This window comes from Capricornis sumatraensis, chromosome 4 (assembly GCF_032405125.1).
Source record: "Capricornis sumatraensis isolate serow.1 chromosome 4, serow.2, whole genome shotgun sequence".
NCBI lineage: Eukaryota > Metazoa > Chordata > Mammalia > Artiodactyla > Bovidae > Capricornis > Capricornis sumatraensis.
The window spans coordinates 145,964,634-145,986,430 of record NC_091072.1 but is presented as its reverse complement, the minus strand read 5'-3'; the positions used below and the strand labels follow the sequence as shown (position 1 = coordinate 145,986,430).

The following is a 21,797-nucleotide window of genomic DNA, read 5'->3' as shown; positions in this document are numbered from 1 at the left end:
GCAAAGTCATGACCTCATTAGACTTTGAAGGAAGTGAGAAAACAGGGCAGTGCACTTATCGTGTATTTCCTTTGAGGAAAATAGTGTTTGAGGATCAATCATCTAAAAGCATCTGACATGGAACTTGCTAAATTACCAACAAAGCAAAAATGTTACTTTATTCAGAATATTTCATTTTGAGCAATTTTCATGTAACACAATTAGAGGTCAGCATTACTGCATTGAAATACAGGCAATTAGAATATCTGAGGCTTCATCTCATATTTAATGCAACATCACCAGAAAGTCACTGTGGATGTTCCCTGGACACTGAGTTCAACATCATCATACTCAGGGTCCCCTTTGTCCCCCTGGAGCAGCCAGGGGCTCTCTTCTCCTTCCCCAGGATTAGCTTCTTCTCTAGAAACATTTAGAGAAGAGCCTGAAAGAGGAAAGAGAAGTATGATTAGAACTGAGACAAGGGGACCAGACAATGTGGTGGAAGCAAGTTAAGCATGTGGTGATGACAAAGCATCCCTGGGACCCAGGTGTGGGCAGGAGGCTCAGGCTATTCCGCATCAGTTACAGTGAGGATGGACCCGGGTTGTCCTCTCGGATCTGGTCCGTGTGGTCTCTGGGGCCTCAATTCACGTGGAAACCCTGCATCACAGGAAACCTGTGCTCACACAGGAGCTCTGGGAAGACCTGCTTCCAGGCTACACAATCAGCAAGGAGATGCCCAGGAATGGTAAGAATCATAACAATGAATTTAAATGCTCTCCTTTCATAACAGACAGATGTGAAATCACAATAAGAGAGTGGAGAAAGGAAAACCTCAGCTCCTCAATCACAAACCAGCTCTGCTCTTAGTTGACTTGACTCCTGTTCCCAAATGTCCACAAATACTATAACAGGTGCAGCCACAGAGGCCCCTCCCCAGGGACCACATGGGCCCTCAGATGGAAAAATGTTTTTTCCAGAGAATGAGTATCTTCTGTCAGCTACTGAACCATCTGGAGTAATTAGACTTTCAGTTCAGTTCAGTCGCTCAGTCGTGTCCGACTTTTTGCGACCCCATGAATTGCAGCACGCCAGGCCTCCCTGTCCATCACCAACTCCCAGAGTTCACAGAAACTCATGTCCATCGAGTCAGTGATGCCATCCAGCCATCTCATCCTCTGTCATTCCCTTCTCCTCCTGCTCCCAATCCCTCCCAGCATCAAAACTTTTTCCAATAAGTCAACTCTTCGCATGATGTGGCCAAAGCATTGGGGTTTCAACTTCAGCATCACTCCTTCCAATGAGCACCCAGGACTGGTCTCCTTTAGAATGGACTGGTTGGAAATCCTTGCAGTCCAAGGGACTCTCAAGAGTCTTCTCCAACACCACAGTTCAAAAGCATCAATCCTTTGGTGCTCAGCTTTCTTCACAGTCCAACTCTCACATCCATACATGACCACTGGAAAAACCATAGCCTTCACTAGATGGACCTTTGTTGGAAAAGTAATGTCTCCACTTTACAATATGCTGTCTAGGTTGGTCATAACTTTCCTTCCAAGGAGTAAGTGTCTTTTAATTTCATGGCGGCAATCACTATCTGCAGTGATTTTGGAGCCCCCAAAAATAAAATCTGACACTGTTTTCACTGTTTCCCCATCTATTGGCCATGAAGTGATGGGACCAGATGCCATGATCTTCGTTTTCTGAATGTTGAGCTTTAAGCCACTTTTTCACTCTCCTCTTTCACTTTCATCAAGAGGCTTTTTAGTTCCTCTTCACTTTCTGCCATAAGGGTGGTGTCATCTGAGTATCTGAGGTGATTGATATTTCTCCTGGCAATCTTGATTCCAGCTTGTGCTTCTTCCAGCCCAGCATTTCTCATGATGTACTCTGCATATAAGTTAAACAAGCAGGGTGACAATATACAGCCTTGACATCCTCCTTTTCCTATTTGGAACCAGTCTATTGTTCCGTGTCCAGTTCTAACTGTGCCTTCCTGACCTGCATATAGATTTCTCAAGAGGCAGGTCAGGTGGTCTGGTATTCCCATCTCTTGCAGAATTTTCCACAGTTTATTGTGATCCACACAGTTGACTTTAGCTGACTGTGGACTCAAACTCTGAGTCCATGACCCACCTAATAGTCTTTATGTTAAGGCCACTGTGTATCATTTATGCTTTTGAACTGTGGTGTTGCAGAAGACCCTTGAGAGTCCCTTGGATTGCAAGGAGATCCAGCCAGTCCATCCTGAAGGAAATCAGTCCTGAATATTCATTGGAAGGACTGATGCTGAAGCTGAACTCCAGTACTCTGGCCACCTCATGCGAAGAGCTGACTCATTGGGAAAGACCCTGATGCTGAGAAAGATTGAAGGCAGGAGGAGAAGGGGACGACAGAGGATGAGATGGCTGCATGGCATCACTGACTCAATGGACATGCATGTGAGTAAACTCTGGGAGTTGGTGATGGACGGGGAGGCCTGGCATGCTGCAGTCCATGGGTTCTCAAAGAGTTGCACACGACTGAGGGACTGAACTGACTGACCGTGTATCATAGATTTGTACATGTTAGTGCTGACAAACAGAGCTCACCTTAAATTATCAGAATGCCTCACAAATTCAATACTGCAGTACATTTTTAAAAATCTCTAGCTACCTTTCATGTATAAGACAGCACAGAGGTGTTATCAAATATTTGTTCTATTTTTGGATTTTGTATATATGCCCAATTAATCTCTAAGTTTTCTTTTTCTTTTGGCCACTGAACAATGCTTGTGAGCTCTTTGTTGCTTGACCAGTGATTGAAGTCAGTTCCTAGCAGTGAAAGCGCAGAGTCCTAACCACTGGATTGTCAGGAAATGCCCTAATCTGTAAATTCTCATGCAAGCATATTACATATAAAGTGAAAATTGATGTTGCAGTATAAATGCATAATTGCCAAAAGTAGAGTGATTCCTCACAGCCAAGGAGTGTGACAGCATTAAAGACAACATATGGTTGAGAAGTGAAGTGACATTAAGTAGTGTCCAACTCTTTGTGACCCTATGGACTACAGCCTACCAGGCTCCTCTGTCCATGGGACTCTCCAGGCAAGAATACTGGAGTGGGTGGCCATTCCCTTCTCCAGGAGATCTTCTCATCCAGTGATCAAACCCAGGTCTCCTGCATTGCAGGCAGATTCTTTACCATCTGAGTCATCAAATGCATATGATTACCCAAATTTGAAACTCTAGAGAGGCTGGGCATTGAGGAGCTCAAATAAACCCTTTCCAGGACAGAAAGAAAAGATTGCAGGAGATCAGCTAACACCACTCACGTGTCTGAGAGGACCTCATCCCATATTCCTTCTCTGGGAGCACTTCCTCTTCGCTCCCCTGAGAGGCAGGAGGAGCCCCAGGCACTGGTACCTCTTCAGCATCATCATAATCCTCACCAGGGGCATCAGTCCTCTGATCTGGGGCCTCTGAGGGCAGAGCAGGGGTCAGATGAAACCACAGTAAGTGGGTGGGTCTGGGAAATACCTAAGATCCCTTCTCACCCAGGGTTTCTGAGCCGCTAAATAGAGTCTGCTGCTGCTGCTGCTAAGTCGCTTCAGTTGTGTCCGACTCTGTGTGACCCCATAGACAGAAGCCCACCAGGCTTCCCCCATCCCTGGGAACAAACCTTGTTTCAAAAGATTTTTTTCTCTAAGACCATGTTTCAGTTTGAAGTGTCCAGAAGCCAAAACATGATTTTATGGATCTTTCTCAAAGGAACTCATACCATTGAGCATTACTAAAGTATTTTGACAAATTGTGCTTTCCAGATGTTATTTTTTAAAACATTTTGTGCCTGTTGTGATTCTGGACACAGAGAGCCCAGCCCCAATGTGAGACATCACAGAACAGCCAGAGAAGGGGAAGGACGGACCCCTTCCATCCAAGGGATGCCTCTGGTCCGTCAAAGGAAGACTGTTCCCCTTGCATCTTGTCTCTATGAGGGAAACCCCAAAGCCCAGCTGAAGCAGGTCCATCTCTATTACCTGATGCAGACCTGGAGTCATTGTCCTCACCATCTGACAGGAAGCCTAAAGTGGAGAAAAACATCACACAACACACAGAATGACCTTCCCACAACCACAGGACCTGTGTTAAAGCTAAGAAGAGACAGGCCTGACTCCTGCAGTGTAGGTTGGGAGCTCTCGGGGCTATGAGAGGCCATACTACCACGTTGGAGGAGCCACCTCTGTGAGCCTGGGGCACGCGTAGGGTCTGAAGATGCTGAGAAGACCTGCACAGCCAGTGGGTGGTAACAACCCTAGGTACCAGGAGGGCAGACAGAGACACCCACCTGGGCTGTCCAGAAGACCCTCCTTCTGAGTCACAAGGTAATCGAGCTCCTCATACACGGCTTCAGCAAGAGCATCTTCATAGCTGGATAAGGCTGAGAGATCTCCTAGAAGGTCAGAGAAGCCACCCCAGACACCCTGATCCAGCCAGCCCACCTTCATCTCCCCAGTGCTCACATGGGGGCTGCCAGGGCCTTGGCTTAACCTCCCACCCCGTGCACCATGTCAGCACCTTCTCCCCTTATCTGACCTGAATCCACAGCTCAGCCCCGAACCTGTCTGATCTCATAGGAGTGGCCATGACTTATGAGAGTTCACACCCCAGTCCTAAGAACTTCTGTATACTCAGACTTTAGAGTTTAGCATGGAGCACATGGAGTTCTGTAACTAAGAACAGAGACCTGGGCCAGGTTCCCCTCCTCACACCTGCCCCATCTCCTGCCTGCACACACCTTCCCTGGTCCCCAGTTCCCCTTGCAGCCCACCTCTGTGCTCTGCTCTCCATCTGAGCAGCTGAGTCACCAGGATGATGAGGACCAGGAAGAGAAGGGCCCCCAGGATGAGGCAGAGGACCCCAGGCAGGGAGAAGATGCCAGGGAGGGGATTTGAGGTTGTTCTAGTCCCTAGGAGAACAAGGCAAGTGGGTGTGGAGAAGGTCACGTAGAGGCACAGAGAAACCCCCTGTGCCAGCATTTCCAGGGAGCTCCAGACAATGGCGTCCCAGCCTCAGACACAAGTGCACTGACAGTGACGGGGGTCCTCCAGGTCTTGTCCTGAGATGAGTCAACTCCACTCCAGCTGAGGCAGAGCTGGGGATTGTCAGGGAGATGCCTGCCGGGACAACCTCTGAGAACCCAGCTCATCTCTTCTCCTTGGGCTTCAGGAGACAGAGTGTCAAACAGTCCTGTGACCTGCACCTCACTGATAAGCAGCAACACTCAGGAGCAGGTGGGAGATCCTTAGAATCTGCTCCATGGGAACCAGACTCACTTGGACCTCAGGCATGAGAACCTTCTGACCTCAGGAACCAAGGCAGGGGATTTCCCAAACATAATGCCCTGGTTTTCCCCCACCAGCCAGGGCTCCTCAGGCTCTTTCCTCTCCTGAGCTGTCAGAGAGCCCACAGAACAGGCCCCCAGTATTTGAGTATTCTCCCCTACCCATGGATGGACCACAGTACCTGCTGTATTTAAGGGCAATGTTGTCCTTGCACCTAGAAAGAAAAAGAGTAGATTGGAGCAGGGTGATTGGCCAGAACGCAGGGCAGCACATTTTCCCCTCCTGAGCCTGAAATCACCCCTCAGTCTCCACAACATCAGTGTGCAGTCCTCCCAGCTCCCCTGCCCTAGATCAGAGCCCCAGCACCCGGGATGTCTGAACATAAACTCCCCACCATGCCCGACCCAACCCACTGCCCCCCACGCTGCCCCAGCTCACCCAGGATGGACCCCGAGCCCCTCACTCACCAGAGCACCTCACACCAGCATCCTCCTCGTGCTTGCAGTCGCTCTGCCCCCAGGGCTCCGCAGCACAGTCCCACAGGGAGGACTCCCAGCCCCCGCACTGCACCTCATCCAGCCAGATGCTCCCATTTCCAGGGCCGAATGTCGCGGCCTGCATGGCTTCCAGGGCCTGGCCACAGCCCAGCTGCTGACACACCACCTCGGCCTCTGCCAGGCTCCAGGAGTCATCACACACGGTGCCCCAGGAGCCGCTGTGCCAGACCTCCACCCGCCCTGAGCACTCGCTGTCTCCTCCCCTGAGCCGGAGCTTCTCCCTGTCTGAAAAGGCAGCAGCCCATCCTGTGACTCCCTTGGGGGGAGGAAGGAGCCCCTGGGAGCCACAGGGAGGGGGCGGGGCTGACGTACCTGTGCAGGGGGCAGCAGCTGGACAGCTCTTGGGTCTTCTTCCTGCAGAAGCAACAATGGGAAGCTATAGTTCAGGGACAGCTGGGGGAGGTCTTGTCCCCAAACATGAGTATCTAAGGTTTTGGGTCACAGTCAAATGACAAGAGACCACAGAAGCTTCACCATCTACTTGACTGAGAGGGTCACTGCATCTTATCAGCAGCTGAAATTACTTTATCTAATTAGTAGTTTACCAGGCTCCACGTCCCATAACAACAGCAAACAAACAGACACAGAGACAAATACACACATACACCTACATTTTGTAGATTCAATCAAAACCCATCAATTAGATCTGAAAATATTAAATCATCCTAATGATATCCTACATGGCTGGGAGTGACATAGAAACAGACAGTAAGTCACCTGCACACGAGATATAGGCTTCCTCCTTTGGAGAGCATGAGTTGTAATTCCAAGGGTCAGAAGGACACTGCCAGAGAGAGGTGTCAGTTTTCCGACACTGGATTCCATCTACCCAGTGGGGTCTAGAACCTTCCCTAAGAGCAACAGAAGAGTTGAGACTTCCACTGTCCCCACACCCAAGCTGTCTGCAGATCATGGACACGGTGATGTCTTCCATTGGGCTGCGGCAGACACTGCCCCAGGTCCCGTTGTAGAAAACTTCCAGCCACCCAGTGCACTCCTGGTCCTCGCTCACCATCCTGAGGGCCAGGAACTCTAAGATTGAAAGGGAGGAGATGGGACACAGTGAGCACCCCACACAGTGCTCTCCCCTAGAAGTTGTGACCATACATCCCTGACTCAGCGGAGGAGATGCCCACTGGGTGACAAGACTGACTTCTACCTCCCTTTCACTGACTTTGTCCATTAATGTCTGTACACCTATTTCTACCGCAACAATGTAGATATGAACAGAGAGCAAGGCCAACTTGGGCACCTGCAGTGACAGGAGCTGATTCCTGCTTCCTGACAAAACTTCTAAAAGAACGGAATGTGATGTGGACAGTGAAGTGGTCGGCAGAATAACGGACCCCCAGAGATGTCCACAGCCTAATCCCAGAATCTGTGATATGTTACCTTACATTTCGAAAGGGACTTAACAGATGTGATTAATAAGGACCTTGGGATGGAGAGATAAAGCTCAAATATTGAGGATTAACTATGTGAGCCCCGCCTAACACGTCTTTAAACTCACTACATTGAGAAATGCATCATCTTTCCCAGCTCCAGTCAAAGGGAAACGTGAGAGAGGGAGAATGGTTGGAAGAGGCACTGTTGTCTGAAGAAGAATAAAGAGGGCTCTGAGCCAAGAAATGAGGCCACACAGAAACCACAAAAGGCTGGGAAAGGAGTCCTCCCAGAGACTCCAGGAAGAACACAGCCCTGTGGACACTGGGATGTTGGCCCACGGAGACTCTCTTCAGACTCCTAGCAAACAGAACTGTAAAGGAAAAATCTGAGCTTTCACTATGTCAGGCTCCTCTGTCCGTGGGATTCTCAGACAAGAATACTGGACTGGGTTGTCATGCCCTCCTCCAGGGGATCTTCCTAAGCCAGGGACTGAACCCACATCTCTTACATGTCCTGCTTTGGCAGGCAGGTTATTTACCACTAGGGCAACTTGGGAAGCCCAGGATTTCAAGATGTTACTACCACAACTAACTGCAGAATGAGCCGTGCTTTCAAGTGTTAACTGTAAGAAATGGCTCTGTCAGGAAACACTGGTGAGAAGAAAGGACCAGAATCTCAGCTGATGCAGGAGGAAGTGAAAGCACCTCGTCTTCACATCTGCTGGAAAGACAGGTTCCATGGGAGGAAGCCTCCTACTCTAGTCCTTTCAACATCTCTCCATCAGGGCTCAGACCCCCGTCCTCCAGGGCCCCACCCCTGCCCCAGAATGTGGACAGAGTGTAGTACAGACCTGAGCAGATGACCCCCGCGTCCTCCTTGTGTCTGCAGTCGTGCCGCCCCCAGCCCCGGGAAGGGCACCTCCACACGTGAGACTCATTTCCTGTGCAGTTCAGGTCGTCCAGCCAGATGGGCCCTGATCCCGCCCCAAACTGAGCAGACCTCGTGGCGTTGAGGGCTTCTCCACAGCCCAGCTGCCTGCACACCACGCGGGCATCGTCCAGGTCCCAGCCATCATCACAGATGGTGCCCCAGGAGCCCTGGTCAAGGATCTCCACTCTCCCGGCACAGGGACCGCCCCCGTCCACCAGGCGGAGCTGTCTGCTGTCTGAGGAGAGAGAAATGGGACAATGGGGCGGTGACGGGGTTGTAAAGGGTCTTCTCTTCTGTGGGACCCTCACCTGAGCAGTAGGGGGCGCTCTCCTCTGAGGCTGCAGAGCCTGCTGGTTCTGACAGGGAGTCATTGCACTGGGGCAGCGCCTGGGTCTGGTTTCCTGAAGAAACAGCAATGATCAGGGTGTTGGTGATTGAAAAACAGGAAAATAATTAAACTAAATAATGACAAGCAGTGGGGTCTGAGAAGGAAAATGTGACATAGCAGTTTTTGCACTTTAGTTGCTCAGTAGTTTCCAACTCTATTTGACTTTATGGAGTGTAGTACACCAGGCTCCTCTGTCCATGGGATTCTCGAGGCAAGAATACTGGGATGGATTGACATTTCCTCCTCCAGGGGATCTTCCCCAACCAGGAATCGAAATGTCATCTCCTGTATTTCCTGTATTGGCCAGCAGATTCTTTACCACTGAGCCTTTAGGGAATCCCAGGTTAACATAGCTGTAAAATTTTCATAACTGTAGTGTTCACCTTCGGTATGAAGAGTTCTGTTTCTGACAGTGCCACAATTTTTGTCTTAAGCACTAAGAATGAGTTAAATAAGTTATGTTCCTAAAGTGAAAGTGAAGTCGCTCAGTCATGTCCTACTCTTTGCGACCCCATGGACTGCAGACTACCAGGCTCCTCCATCCATGGGATTCTCCAGGCAAGAGTACTGGAGTGCGGTGCCATTTCCTTCTCCAGGGGATCTTCCTGACCCAGGGATCAAACCCAGGTCTCCCACATTGCAGGCAGAGCCCCCAGAGAAGCCCCAAATCTGTCTGTCCCCAAATCTACCCCTAAATAGAAGAAGCAAAATGAAACACTTTCTGAAGTATTTCTACAATTTGTCATCTACAGTGTCTGCATTTTAAAAAATATTTATTGAAAATAGATCTCATGAGAAACCAAGGGGAAATGTATACATTAGGAACAATTCCCCAGGACACTCAGCTACTAGAGTTACTTGACAGAGAATTTAAAGAGCCTTGATTAAGGTGCCCATGGAATTAACTGACAAAATATGCACCCTGATGAAAAAAAAAATGATAACAACAAATACAAACTCTAGAGCTGAAAAACTTACTAGCGGAAAATAAGAACTAAAGAATGAGAATATCAGCACATTAGCTCAGCATAATGGAGAATCAATAAAGTGGAAAGTCATAGGACAAATAGACCTCTATTTAGAAGTGCTGGCCACATACTAAGTGTCCTGATTACACTGCTATATAACAAATTATAAAAACAGCCTCTGAAGCAATATATATATATATATATATATATATATATATATATATATATATATACCCACACTCTTCATTTTCTTAAGTCTTCCTGGGCCAGTTATTTGAGAAAAACTCAACTTGGCAGTTGTGTCTTGGGATCTTTCATGTAGCTGCATTTAGATGTCATCTGGGTTTGAAGTCAGCCGAGGACTTAACTGCACTTTGGTTAATAAGGAAATTTCTTGAATTATCTTAGGGATAAAAGGACATCATGACTGCAACCTAATTCAGAAAGATTTTACATATTTATGGAGAAATGGAGCAGGAGGGGGACAGAGAGAGAGAGAAAGAGAGAAAGATTACAGCAAAATACTAATATTGGGAGATCCAGGTAAAAGTCATCTTGGAATTTTTATATTATTTTTGCAACTTTCAGGTCTTAAATTAGGTCAAAATAAAAAAAAAATTAAAAGGTGAAAATAAGTCAGAAAGAATTCATTCCTAGGATACTTTCACTAAAAGAAATACAAATAATTTCAAAAATGTGAAACACCTAGAAGAAAATCTAGTAAAATATGTCAAAACCTCTGATAGACCTAAGTGAATGGAGGGATATCTCATGTCAATGAATTGGGAGACTCAAAATTGTCAAAGTCAATCATCCTCAAATTTCTGGTAGATTAAATATAATCTCAATCAAAATACATTTAGGAAGTTTCTTTTGGTGAAAAATAACAAACTAATTTCAAAAATTTTTTCAAAATGTAAAAGGCCAAGAATGACCAACACAGTTGGCAAGAAAAGCAACGTAGTTAGTTAATATAAAGTAACTCTTATATGGGCGTCCCTGGTGACTCAGAGGTTAAAGCATCTGACTGGAATGCGGGAGACCCGGGTTCGATCCCTGGGTCGGGAAGATCCCCTGGAGAAGGAAATGCAGAGTACGTCAAGAGAAACGCTGGGCTGGAAGAAGCACAAGCTGAAATCAAGATTGCCGGGAGAAATATCAATAACCTCAGATAAGCAGATGACACCACCCTTATGGCAGAAAGTGAAGAAGAACTAAAATCCTCTTCATGAAAGTGAAAGAGGAGAGTGAAAAAGTTGGCTTAAAGCTCAACATTCAGAAAACGAAGATCATGCCATCTGATCCCATCACTTTATGGAAAATAGATGGAGAAACAGTGGAAACAGTGTCAGACTTTATTTTGGGGGGCTCCAAAATCACTGCAAATGGTGATTGCAGCCATGAAATTAAAAGACACTTACTCCTTGGAAGGAAAGTTATGACTAACCTAGATAGCATATTCAAAAAGCGGAGACATTACTTTGCCAACGAAGGCCCATCTAGTCAAGGCTATGGTTTTTCCTGTGGTCATGTATGGATGTGAGAGTTGGACTGTGAAGGAATTTGAGCTCTAAAGATTGATGCTTTTGAACTTTGGTGTTGGAGAAGACTCTTGAGAGTCCCTTGGACTGCAAGGAGATGCAACCAGTCCATTCTAAAGGAGATCAGTCCTGGGTGTTCTTTGGAAGGAATGATGCTAAAGCTGAAACTCCAATACTTTGGCCACCTCATGCGAAGAGCTGACTCATTGGAAAAGGCTCTGATGCTGAGAGGGATTGGGGGCAGGAAGAGAAGGGGATGACAGAGGATGAGATGGCTGGATGGCATCACCGACTCAATGGACATGAGTTTGAGTGAACTTCGGGAGTTGGTGATGGACAGGGAGGCCTGGTGTGCTGCAGTTCATGGGGTTGCAAAGAGTTGGACATGACTGAGCAACTGAACTGAACTGAACTGAACTCTTGTAAATTAAAATTACAATAATTAAGAAAATATAGTATTTGTGCAAGGATAGACAAATGATACAATGGAATAGAACAGAGAGTCTAAAAAAGGCTTAGACACATATGCCCTTCTCCTTATGGCAAAGGTGGCACACAGTGGAGACAAAAATATTTTCAGAAAAAGATTCTGAGTCAATTAGATGTCAATATGAAACTTGACCCTTATCTTACATAGATATCAATCTCAGAAGGAATATACAATTATATGCAAGAGCAAAGTAAATTTCTATAAGATACTATTAAAGAATGTTTTTATGGTCTTGGAGTAAGCAAAGTTCTTTTCAAAAGGATATAAGAAGTACTAAGTATACCGGGAAAAATTAGTAAGTTATATTCCCTTAAGATTAAGAACTCTGCTCATCTAAGGACACGGTACCATTCAGAAAATGAAAATAAAAGACCAAGGATTAAATAAATAGCATAGATTTTCACCCAAAGCCATTGTCCTGGTAAATTGTGGCATCATATTTGTAATAGTCAAGCACAGAAAATAATTCAACTCTACCATCAGTCAAATGGATCAGTATATAGTCATGTGATCATTCAAAGAACTACTCTACAGTAATAAAATGAATAGTCAGCTGCTATAAACAACATCATGAGTGAACCCCAAACATAATGTTGAGTCAAGGAAGTGAGACACACAAGAAACATACTGCATGATTTTATATAAAGTTCAAAAATCAATAAAATATCCTATGGTTGTTGTTATTGTTGTTGTCCAACTGCCCAGTCATGTCCAACCTTTGCGATCCCATGGACTGCAGCATGCCAGGCCTCCCTGTCCCTCACCGTCTCCTGGAGTTTGCCCAAGTTCATGTTCATTGCATCAGTAATGCCATCTAGCCATCTCATCCTCTGACACCCTCTTCTCCTTCTGCCCTCAATCCTTCCCAGATTCAGAGACTTTCCCAATGAGTCATCTGTCCACATCAGAAGACCAAAATACTGGAGCTTCAGTTTCAGCATCAGTCCTTCCAGTGAATATTCTATGGTAGTAGAAGTTAAACTGTTCTCACTGGAGAGGACACAGGACGTAGTTACTGGGAGGCAACGGTGACTCTGTAGTGCTGGGAGTGTTCTCTTGGCTTATCTGGGTTGGGGATCATGACTGGGGTGTACACTTATTGTTTGTACATTGTTTTCTATGATTATTTGTAAATAATAATGCTGCTTAAAAATATATTATTCCCTTTCACATTTCTTGCCCTGACCTGAAAAATGAATGAATAATGAGAAGAAGCATATTTCACCATGAAATATCTGATTTTTGAAGCCATGTTTCCTTCACTTTCTGCTCTTGGGAACATTTCGCTCCACGAGTACCAGTAGCCTTTCCCCCCTCTCTTACCTGAGCAGATCACAGAGGCCATGTTGCCATGGGAACAATCAAGACCACCCAGGGCAGTCACAGGGCACGTCCATAAGAAGGACTCAGCCCCCGAGCAGTGAAATCGGACTGTTGAGATCTGATCTCCTCCTTCTACAAAGCGTGGTCCTCTAGGGGTGGAGATGGCCACTCCACAGCCGAGCTGACGACAGACAACATTGGCATTGGCCAGACTCCAGTGGGAGGCACAGAGTGCTCTCCATCGTCCAGAAATGTTCACCTCCACCTGCCCCTCACACTGAGAGGAGCCATTTGTCATGAGCCGGACTTCTGCATACACTGGTAGAAGAAGACAGGATGTCAGCAAAATCTCATTTTTTAAAAAAACCTGAACAGAGATGGGGGAGGAAAAACAAAAACTTGAACACAGTGTGCAGGGAGGTCAAGTCCTGACCTGCATCTCACCTGAACAGACAACCTGAGCAGCTCCACTGTGCTGACATGCACCCCCTGGACAGGGCACTCTGGGGCATGACCAGAGCTCAGGCTCCTCCCCCTCACACCTGAACTCTTCAGCCCAGACCCAGCCATCTGACTCTCTGAAGGGCACATGTCCCAGGACAGACACAGCTTTGCCACACTGAAGCTCTGCACAGATGACCTGTGCAGTGGGAAGTGTGAAGTTTCCACCAGACACTGGGGTCCAGGCTTCTCCAGAATGCACTTCTACTCGCCCTGAGCAGGGTCCTTCTCCTCCAGCCAGACGCACAAATCCTAAGGGGAAAAATCAACAGCAGCAGCAAACCCTGTGAGTGTTCATAGTCCTTGCTTGGCATTGGAAACAGCACATCATAGACAAGGATGTGAAAGCGTTTCATTTCTAGGAGTGGGGCATGGAGAGAGAATTTGACAGTTAGGGTCAGAATTGTATTAATATTTTCCTGAGCAAGTTTATGAAAAAGAACCCAGAAAAATTTGCTGTCAGTAAGAATGTATATTTTGAGGTTGATTAGGACGAGAATTCCTCATCTAGGCACCTGGAAACGACAAGACCCAAGGAAACTGCACTGCAGCAGGCATCAAACTTGAGCACAGAGCAGAACTAATTCAGAGTGAAGTAGGTTTATGGGATTCAATAGTTTAGAGGACTAAGAGCCAGACAAGGTTAGAAGGCCATCTGAGATTTCTGGAGCTAGAATTCTGGCCAGTTTTCTCTCAGGAGCCAATAATCAAGTCACTGAAGACAGGGGACCTCATAGTGGGATATCTATTAATTCAGGCTAGACTGTAGACAGACTTATGGCTCATGGGAGGAAAACTAGACATCATACCAAGTCTACAAGTCTATTATGATTTTTGTATATTATAACAAGCTTATTATGATTTCACATATATTTCCATAATTCTTCATGATGAAAGATTCTTGGGATTTCTTAGGTGACTTGATTGTGAAAAGAAGTTGTCCATAGATGAGTCTGAATATTAAGAAAGTTCATAAAGTCATAGAAGAGGGAGGGGCTGGTCCTAGCCATCTTTCTTGAAAGCCTAGGATTTATCAAGGGAGAGAATGAGTTTTCAGTGGGAGTATGCAAATCAGCCGAGTTTGATTACTTTCTACTAGACATGGGGATCTAAGACATGGGAATCTTAGCAAATACTAAGAAATGATGATAATTTAATGTATTTTAATCCTACATATATGCTAACTGCGTATTCCTTTCCTATTTGGATTCTTGAGAAACAGCTAGCATGCAGTAAAAAAAAAAAAAAAAAAAGGAGAGGAAGAGAAAGAGAGCAGAGAGCAAACAAGCCATTTGTAATTTAGAGATTTCCAAATGCAAAAACTTCAATATGGATGAAAGATAGACTTGAGGAAAATATTTGTCCAAGTTTTTGACAGATTTTATCCACTGCGCTCCTCCCATCTGGCCACCTATCCCTGCTACCCTTTCCCATTTTACCAACTACAGACAAAGAGAATAATCGTAAAAGCTACAAATAGATGGAAAGGAGACCCTGAAACAGAAGAACTTCTGTATGAGTGGAGTGTGGGTGGGATCTATGATAAATTAAACTGGGAGTGGATGGAGTATAAAACTGAAAGAGATCAAACTGGTCTGATGGGGAGTTCGGTCACAGGCTACTCTTTCTAATTAAATAATTTTTACTCAACACCTTGTTAGTTTCTGTATTAATCCGACCAGATTATGAATTTAGGAAGAACAAATATTGCTTACATGTTATTGTAGATAGCCTGACACATGTTAGACACTCAAATATATTCAGAACAAAGTCTTATACACATCAGGATAGTCTCCCAAAACAAATTATTATTTCTTTTTTACTTTATATTTGCTTTCAAATGGAAAAATAAGTGTGGGAACATTGCAAGAAAATTTATGAACTAGAAGGATGATGTGAAGGGATAAGTTATTAAAAATAATAAAACCAACCATGTTCTTATATAACAATAGAGAGAATGGGGCAGAATATAAATATCTAACAGACACAAAGACATATACGCACAGAAATCTAGTATTTGAAGAAGATGATATTTTAAATCATTAGAGAAGACAGACTGTTCAATAAATAGTGCTGAAACACTTTTGGCCCCCATTTTCCAGGTTTAGTCCATTTGCAAAAGAAACATCAACCTGAGCCATAGGAGGGACCTCAGGGGCCAGGTTGTTAGGAAAGGACTCTGCCCCTATGCCTGAGCCTGGGAGAGCCCTGATTTTCTATATCTCAGCTTCTGCTTAGGGCCCTTTGTCCCAGAGGCAATCTCACTGTTATAGCTTTGGGGCTGGATTTTATCCAGGAAACCATAAGAGTAAGAGGAACCTGGTGGGTTTTCATCATTGTTCATGTAGATCACATCCTTACTTCTCTCCCTCTGACCAAGGTGGCCTCTCTTCTCCCTGTAGCTGTGATGCATCTGCCCCCAGACCAACTCTCAGCCCTCTGACCTTCAGCCTGACCTGACCCTCTGGTTCTTCACCTATCACTCCGGATTCCTACTGGTTTGACTGGGACAGAGCACTGTGTGGCCTGGGGTGTAGGAAATATCCTTGTTGGGTGAGGGATGTGGCCTCTCAGAGATCCACAAAGATCAAGTATCTTCCTGGAAGACCAGACCTGCCCTCGCCCCTTGGGCTGCCCATTCTCCTCTGAAAGCCAGAGGGGATCAGCGTGACCTTTCCATCAAGGTGCAGCAAAGGTCAAGGAGAGTGGGTTCCTAGAGGCGCAGTAATAGAACCTCTGATTGGGAAATGAAATGGAGAGGAGAGGCTACAAGGGAGTCATATCTGAATTCTCTGCAGAGGTCTGATATTTAAGTAGGAGGATGTTATTTGAAGGTAATATTGAGAATCTATTTTCATGTGGTTTATTACAAATACAAGCACCTTTTTAGAGTCTGTTTTACTCAGGAATTTTGGCCAATGTTGGGAATGTAAGTCACAGTAAAACAATGCCCTTATCTTTTTAGAAGTGCAGGAGAAAAACAAGTAGACCGTTTAAAGCCCTCCAAAATGTTTATGAGAGACTTGGATAATCAAAGAAAGGGAAATTGCCCTTCCAGAGGGCCATTTATTTATATGAATGAACTGCAATAAAGACAAAATGAAACTGTGGTCAGATTTATCCTTGTCTGGTCTCTTGCTGTACAGACATCCTGTGTCCTTAAGCGCACGTAGCATCCTCCACACCACACCTGGACCCTCAGTGCTGCTCAGAGAACCCACAGGTGACTTTGTCAGCTCCCATTGCCCTTCTATCCCTCCTAGCTATGATAACTCTCTTCCAGGTTCTTCAAAAATTATATTTGTCCCCTTACTTCTATTCCTATCAAATAAACTCCCAAGTGTAATCCTCTAATATCACTGAAATCATCAGGTATAAACTATATAATCTCTTACTATAAAGCACAGAATCAATATTTCATTATCTCTACCACTGATGTGTCAATGCACAGCTAAGTGTTCTTTCAAAGTTTAGGTTTATGCTGATGTCTTAAAAGAAAACATGGACAAAGAATCTTTTCTAATAACAATGGAAGGAGAAGCTATGACTCAGAGCATTTCATCCACAGTTCTCTGGTCCTACTAACCAATGGCTATAAATATTTACATTTAAATTTGCAAAGGAGACTTGAAATTTGGCATAAATGCCTAAATTGCTTTCTGATTGTTTACTGATATCCCCTGTGCCTCCCTCTACTCCTACTGACCTAGTGCAAAATAGCGTGTCATAGGGTAACTACAGAAACAACTCCACCCAGGGAGGTGGACCGTCATTCTTGTCCCTCCCTCCTATGGGTTCACTGTGCAAAGGGGTGTGTGTGTGGTGATTTGCAAGTATTTCACCCTTCCAAAAATTATATAAAAATTATGAAGATCAATTATAATTGGAAATAATAGATTAAACTCTGTCAGGTAAGATCACTGGAGAAGAAGTATCAGAGACTGACAAGAGGGAAGCAGTGAAGCCCATCCTCACAGATAAACGTGCCCTCAGGGAGGACGGGTAGACGTCTAGACCTCCCTAACTCAGTCATCTTCTATGACTATCCATGATCAGACACCAACTTCCTTGGAACTTTCTACTTTCTCAGCCCATGGACAATGCACTGACTGTACCTGAGCAGACGATCCCAGCATCCTCTGCATGCCCACAGTCGTGCCGCCCCCAGCCCTGGGAAGGGCACCTCCACACGTGGGACTCCTTTCCTCCGCAGTTCAGTTCATCCAGCCAGATGGGCCCTGATCCCTGACCTAATTGAGCAAATTGCAAGGCAGTGAGGGCTCCTCCACAGCCCAGCTGCCTGCACACCACGTGGGCATCGTCCAGGTCCCAGCCGTCATCACAGATGGTGCCCCAGGAGCCCTGGTCAAGGATCTCCACTCTCCCGGTGCAGGGACCGCCCCCGTCCACCAGGCGGAGCTGTCTGCTGCCTGAGGAGAGAGAAAGGAGACAATGAGGGGTTGACGGGGGCGTAGGGGCCTGGGACGGGTTGGTAGGGATGAGGAGTCTTCGGGTCCTGAGTCTCCATTGAGGCTGCAGAGCCTGCTGGTTGAGACACGGAGTTTTTGCACTCTGGAAAGCACCTGAGTCTGGTATCTTATAGCAGCAATAAGAATAATAAGGTTGAAAATGGGCAAAAATAGGAAATATTACTCCACTGAGTAGTGTGAGACAGATGATGTTACCCAAGTCCTATTGGTATTAACCTTCTGATTTGTAGAGTTCTGCATTGTTGTTTTTGGGTCACCAAGTCGTTTCCAACTCTCTTGCGACTGTATGGACAGTAGTCTGCCAGGCTTCTCTGTCCATGGGATTTCACAGGCAAGAATACTGGAGTAAGTTACACCATTTCCTTCTTCAGGGGATCTTCCCAACCCATCAATCAACCAGGCATCTCCTTCACGGGAAGGTAGATCCTTTAACACTGAGCCACCAGGGAAGCCAGACAAAGGTCTGTCTAGTCAAAGTTGTGGTTTTTCCAGTATGGATGTGAGATATGGACTATAAAGAAAGCTGAGCACTGAAGAATTGATGCTTTTGAACTGTGGTGTTGAAGAAGACTCTTAAGAGTCCCTTGGACTGCAAGGAGATCCAGTCAATTCTAAAGGAAATCAGTCCTGAATATTCACTGGAAAGACTGATGCTGAAGCTGAAACTCCAATACTTTGACCACCTGATGGGAAGAATTGGCTCATTGGAAAAGATCTTGATGCTGGGAAAGATTGAATGCAGGAGGAGAAGGGGACAACAGAGGATGAGATGGTTGGATGGTATCACCGACTCAATGGACATGAGTTTGAACAGTCTCCGGGAGTTGATGATGGACAGGGAAGCCTGGCATGCTGCAGTCCATGGGGTCGCAAAGAGTCAGACACGACTGAGTGACTGAACTGATTGATAAATAAAAAAGAAAATTTTAAACATTCTAGAGAAAAATAAAAATGGTAATGAAAGCTATCATAAAGTCTTCTAAAATAACTTTAAATATTTACTGGTTTATCACTCCCTGCATCTAATAACAAATATAAAAACAGACATACAGACATCTACAAATGTGTACACACACACACCAAAAAAAAAAAAAAAAAACCCTACCTGAATTAAATATCACTAGAGGAAGGACTTTGCATATCTTATTTACCCTGTGATTCTATTAGGAGAGTGCCTACATATTGTGTGCACTCATTCAACAAGATTCAACTAGTATGTATATGGAGAACATTTTCTAAACACCATGATAGTTGCTTAATAAGTATTTATTGAATGAATGTGTAGATGAATAAAATTCATGAAATAGGAGTTCTTTAGCTTCATGCTAATCAGTGAGATATTAATAGTAAAGCAAATATAAATTAAAGGTAATGTTTTGTGATAATAAATAGTGCATATTAAAAATAAATTTAATTTACCACACAGCATTGCTATTAGGTAGGCATTGCTGGGTTTCCCCAGTGGCTCGGTGGTAAGGAAACTGCTAGAAATGCAGTAGATGCAGGTTTGGCCTCTGGGTCAGGAAGATCCCCTGAAGGAAATAGCAATCCACTCCAGTATTCTTTCCCGGGAAATCTCACGGATAGAAGAGCCTGGCAAGCTACAGTCCATGGGGCGGAAAAGAGTTGAACACAACTTGGTGGCTAAACAACAGCATGCTTCCAGCACTAAGGTTAATGTCATGAGGATGTAATGTACAGTATGGGGAGTACACTTAATGTGTGCATGTGTGGGTGCTCAGTCTTGTCCATCTGTTTGTGACCCATGGACTGTAGCTTGAGAGGCTTCTCTATCCATCGGATTTCCCAGGCAAGAATACTGGAGTAGGGTTGCCATTTCCTCCTCCGGGGATCTTCACAACCCAGGGAGGGAACCCACGTCTCTTATGTCTCCTGCATTGCCAAGGGGATTCTTTACCACTAGCATCACCTGGGTTAATACTGTATCTTATATTAGAAAGTTGGTAACAAAGTACACCTTACAAGTTCTCATCACAAGAAAAAAGTAAGGGTTTCCCTAGTGGTCCATCCACCTTGCAGTGCAGGGGACACTGGTTTGATCTCTGGCCCAAGAAGATCCCACATGCCGCAGGGCAACTAATGCTGTGTGCCACAATTACTAAGCCTGTGCTCTGGAGCCCTCGAACCAGAACTACTGAGCCTGTGTGCAGCAACTCCTGAAGCCCTCATGCCCTGGAGCCACTGCTCCACCACAAGAGAAGCCTGCACAGCACAGCTAGAGAAAGACTGTGCAGCAAGGAAGATACAGCACAGTCAGAAATAAACACAGAAAGCTGGTAGCTATACTATCCTTAGGATAGTCAACATTTTCCGATACGTACAAATACATAAACATTATGTTGTACACCTGCAACTAATACTAATACTCTTATGTGAATTATATGGCAACTGCAAATTTTTTAAAATAGTGTTGGAACATGTGGATTAAAGTTTCATCTTAACTTCTGAGTCCAATTCACCCATTCCAGTTCATTTTAGTTCACTGATTCCTAAAATGTCAATGTTCACTCTTGCCATCTCCTGTTTGACCATTTCCAATTTGCCTTGATTCATGGACCTAACATTCCAGGTTCCTATGCAATATGGCTCTTTACAGCATTGAACTTTTCTTCCATCACCCATCACATCACAACTGGGTGTTGTTTCCTTTTGGCTCTGTCTCTTCATTCTTTCTGGAGTTATTTCTCCACGCTTCTCCAGTAGTGTATTGGGCACCTACCAACCTGTGGAGTTCGTCTTTCATTGTCATACCTTTTTGCCTTTTCATACAGTTCATGGTGTTCTCAAGGCAAGAATACTCAAGTGGTTTGCCATTCCCTTCGTTTTGTGAGAACTCTCCACCATGACCTGTCAATCTTGGGTGGCCCTACATGGCATAGCTCATAGTTTCATAGAGCTAGACAAGGCTCTGGTCCATGTGATTGGTTTGGTTAGTTTTCTTTGATTGTAGTTTTCATCCTGTTTCTGCCCTCTGATGGATAGGGATAAGAGGCTAATGGTAGCTTCCTGATGGGAGAGACTGACTGATGGGGAAACTGGGTCTTGTTCTGATGGGTGGGGCCATGTTCAGTAAATCTTTCATCCAATTTGCTGTTGATGGGTGGGGCTGTTTCCTTCCTGTGGCTTCACCTGAGGCCAAACTATGATAGAGGTCATGAAGATAATGGTGACTTCCTTCAAAGGTCCCCTGCACCCACCGCTGCACTCAGTGCCTCCGACCTTGAAGCAGGCCACCGCCAACCCACACCTCTGCTGAACATTCCTGGACACACGTGGGCATGTCTGAATCAGTCTGTTGTGGGGTCACTGCTCCTTTCTCCTGGATCCTGGTGCACACAGGTTTTGTTTGTGCCCTCCAAGAGTCTGTTTCCCCAGCCCCGTGTAATTTCTGGTGGTTCTATGACAGGGTAATGGTGACCTCCTCCAAGACGGCTTATGCCATACCCAGGTCTGCTGCACCGAGAGCCACTGCAGCAGGGCACTGCTGACTTGCACCTCAACAGGAGACACAGACACAGTTCCGGCTCAGTCCCAGTAGGGAAAATGACTGGACAATTCAGGTATGGCCTCAATCAAATCCCTTATGATTATAAAGTAGAAGTGGCAAGTAGATTCAAGGGATTAGATCTGATAAGAGTGCCTGATGAACTATGGATGGAAGTTTGTGACACTGTACAGAAGGCAATGATCAAGTCCATCCCCAAGAAAAAGGAATGCAAAAAAGCAAAATGACTGTCTGAGGAGGCCTTACAAACAGCTGTGAAAAGAAGAGAAATGAAAAGCAAAGGAGCAAAGGAAAGATATACCTATTTAAATGAAGAGTTCTAAAGAATAGCAAGGAGAGATAAGAAAGTCTTCCTCAGTGATCAGTGCAAAGAAATAGAGGAAACAATATAAT

General features: G+C 45.3%; 1 protein-coding gene across 1 annotated transcript in view; it reads right to left on the bottom strand.

Moving 5' to 3' along the window:
- Nucleotides 1–275: 275 nt before the first annotated feature.
- Nucleotides 276–21,797, bottom strand: part of LOC138077650 (antigen WC1.1-like) — a 54,769-nt gene continuing 33,247 nt past the window's right edge. The window contains exons 8-21 of the mRNA XM_068969757.1: nt 17,504–17,818; nt 13,332–13,640; nt 12,888–13,205; nt 8,486–8,578; nt 8,098–8,412; nt 6,579–6,893; nt 6,174–6,215; nt 5,772–6,086; nt 5,486–5,518; nt 4,791–4,928; nt 4,308–4,400; nt 4,000–4,044; nt 3,295–3,441; nt 276–421 (exon numbers count right to left, since the gene is read on the bottom strand). Of these exons, the coding sequence (XP_068825858.1) occupies nt 276–421; nt 3,295–3,441; nt 4,000–4,044; nt 4,308–4,400; nt 4,791–4,928; nt 5,486–5,518; nt 5,772–6,086; nt 6,174–6,215; nt 6,579–6,893; nt 8,098–8,412; nt 8,486–8,578; nt 12,888–13,205; nt 13,332–13,640; nt 17,504–17,818 (2,624 nt within the window). The remainder of the gene's footprint in view (nt 422–3,294; nt 3,442–3,999; nt 4,045–4,307; nt 4,401–4,790; nt 4,929–5,485; nt 5,519–5,771; nt 6,087–6,173; nt 6,216–6,578; nt 6,894–8,097; nt 8,413–8,485; nt 8,579–12,887; nt 13,206–13,331; nt 13,641–17,503; nt 17,819–21,797) is intronic.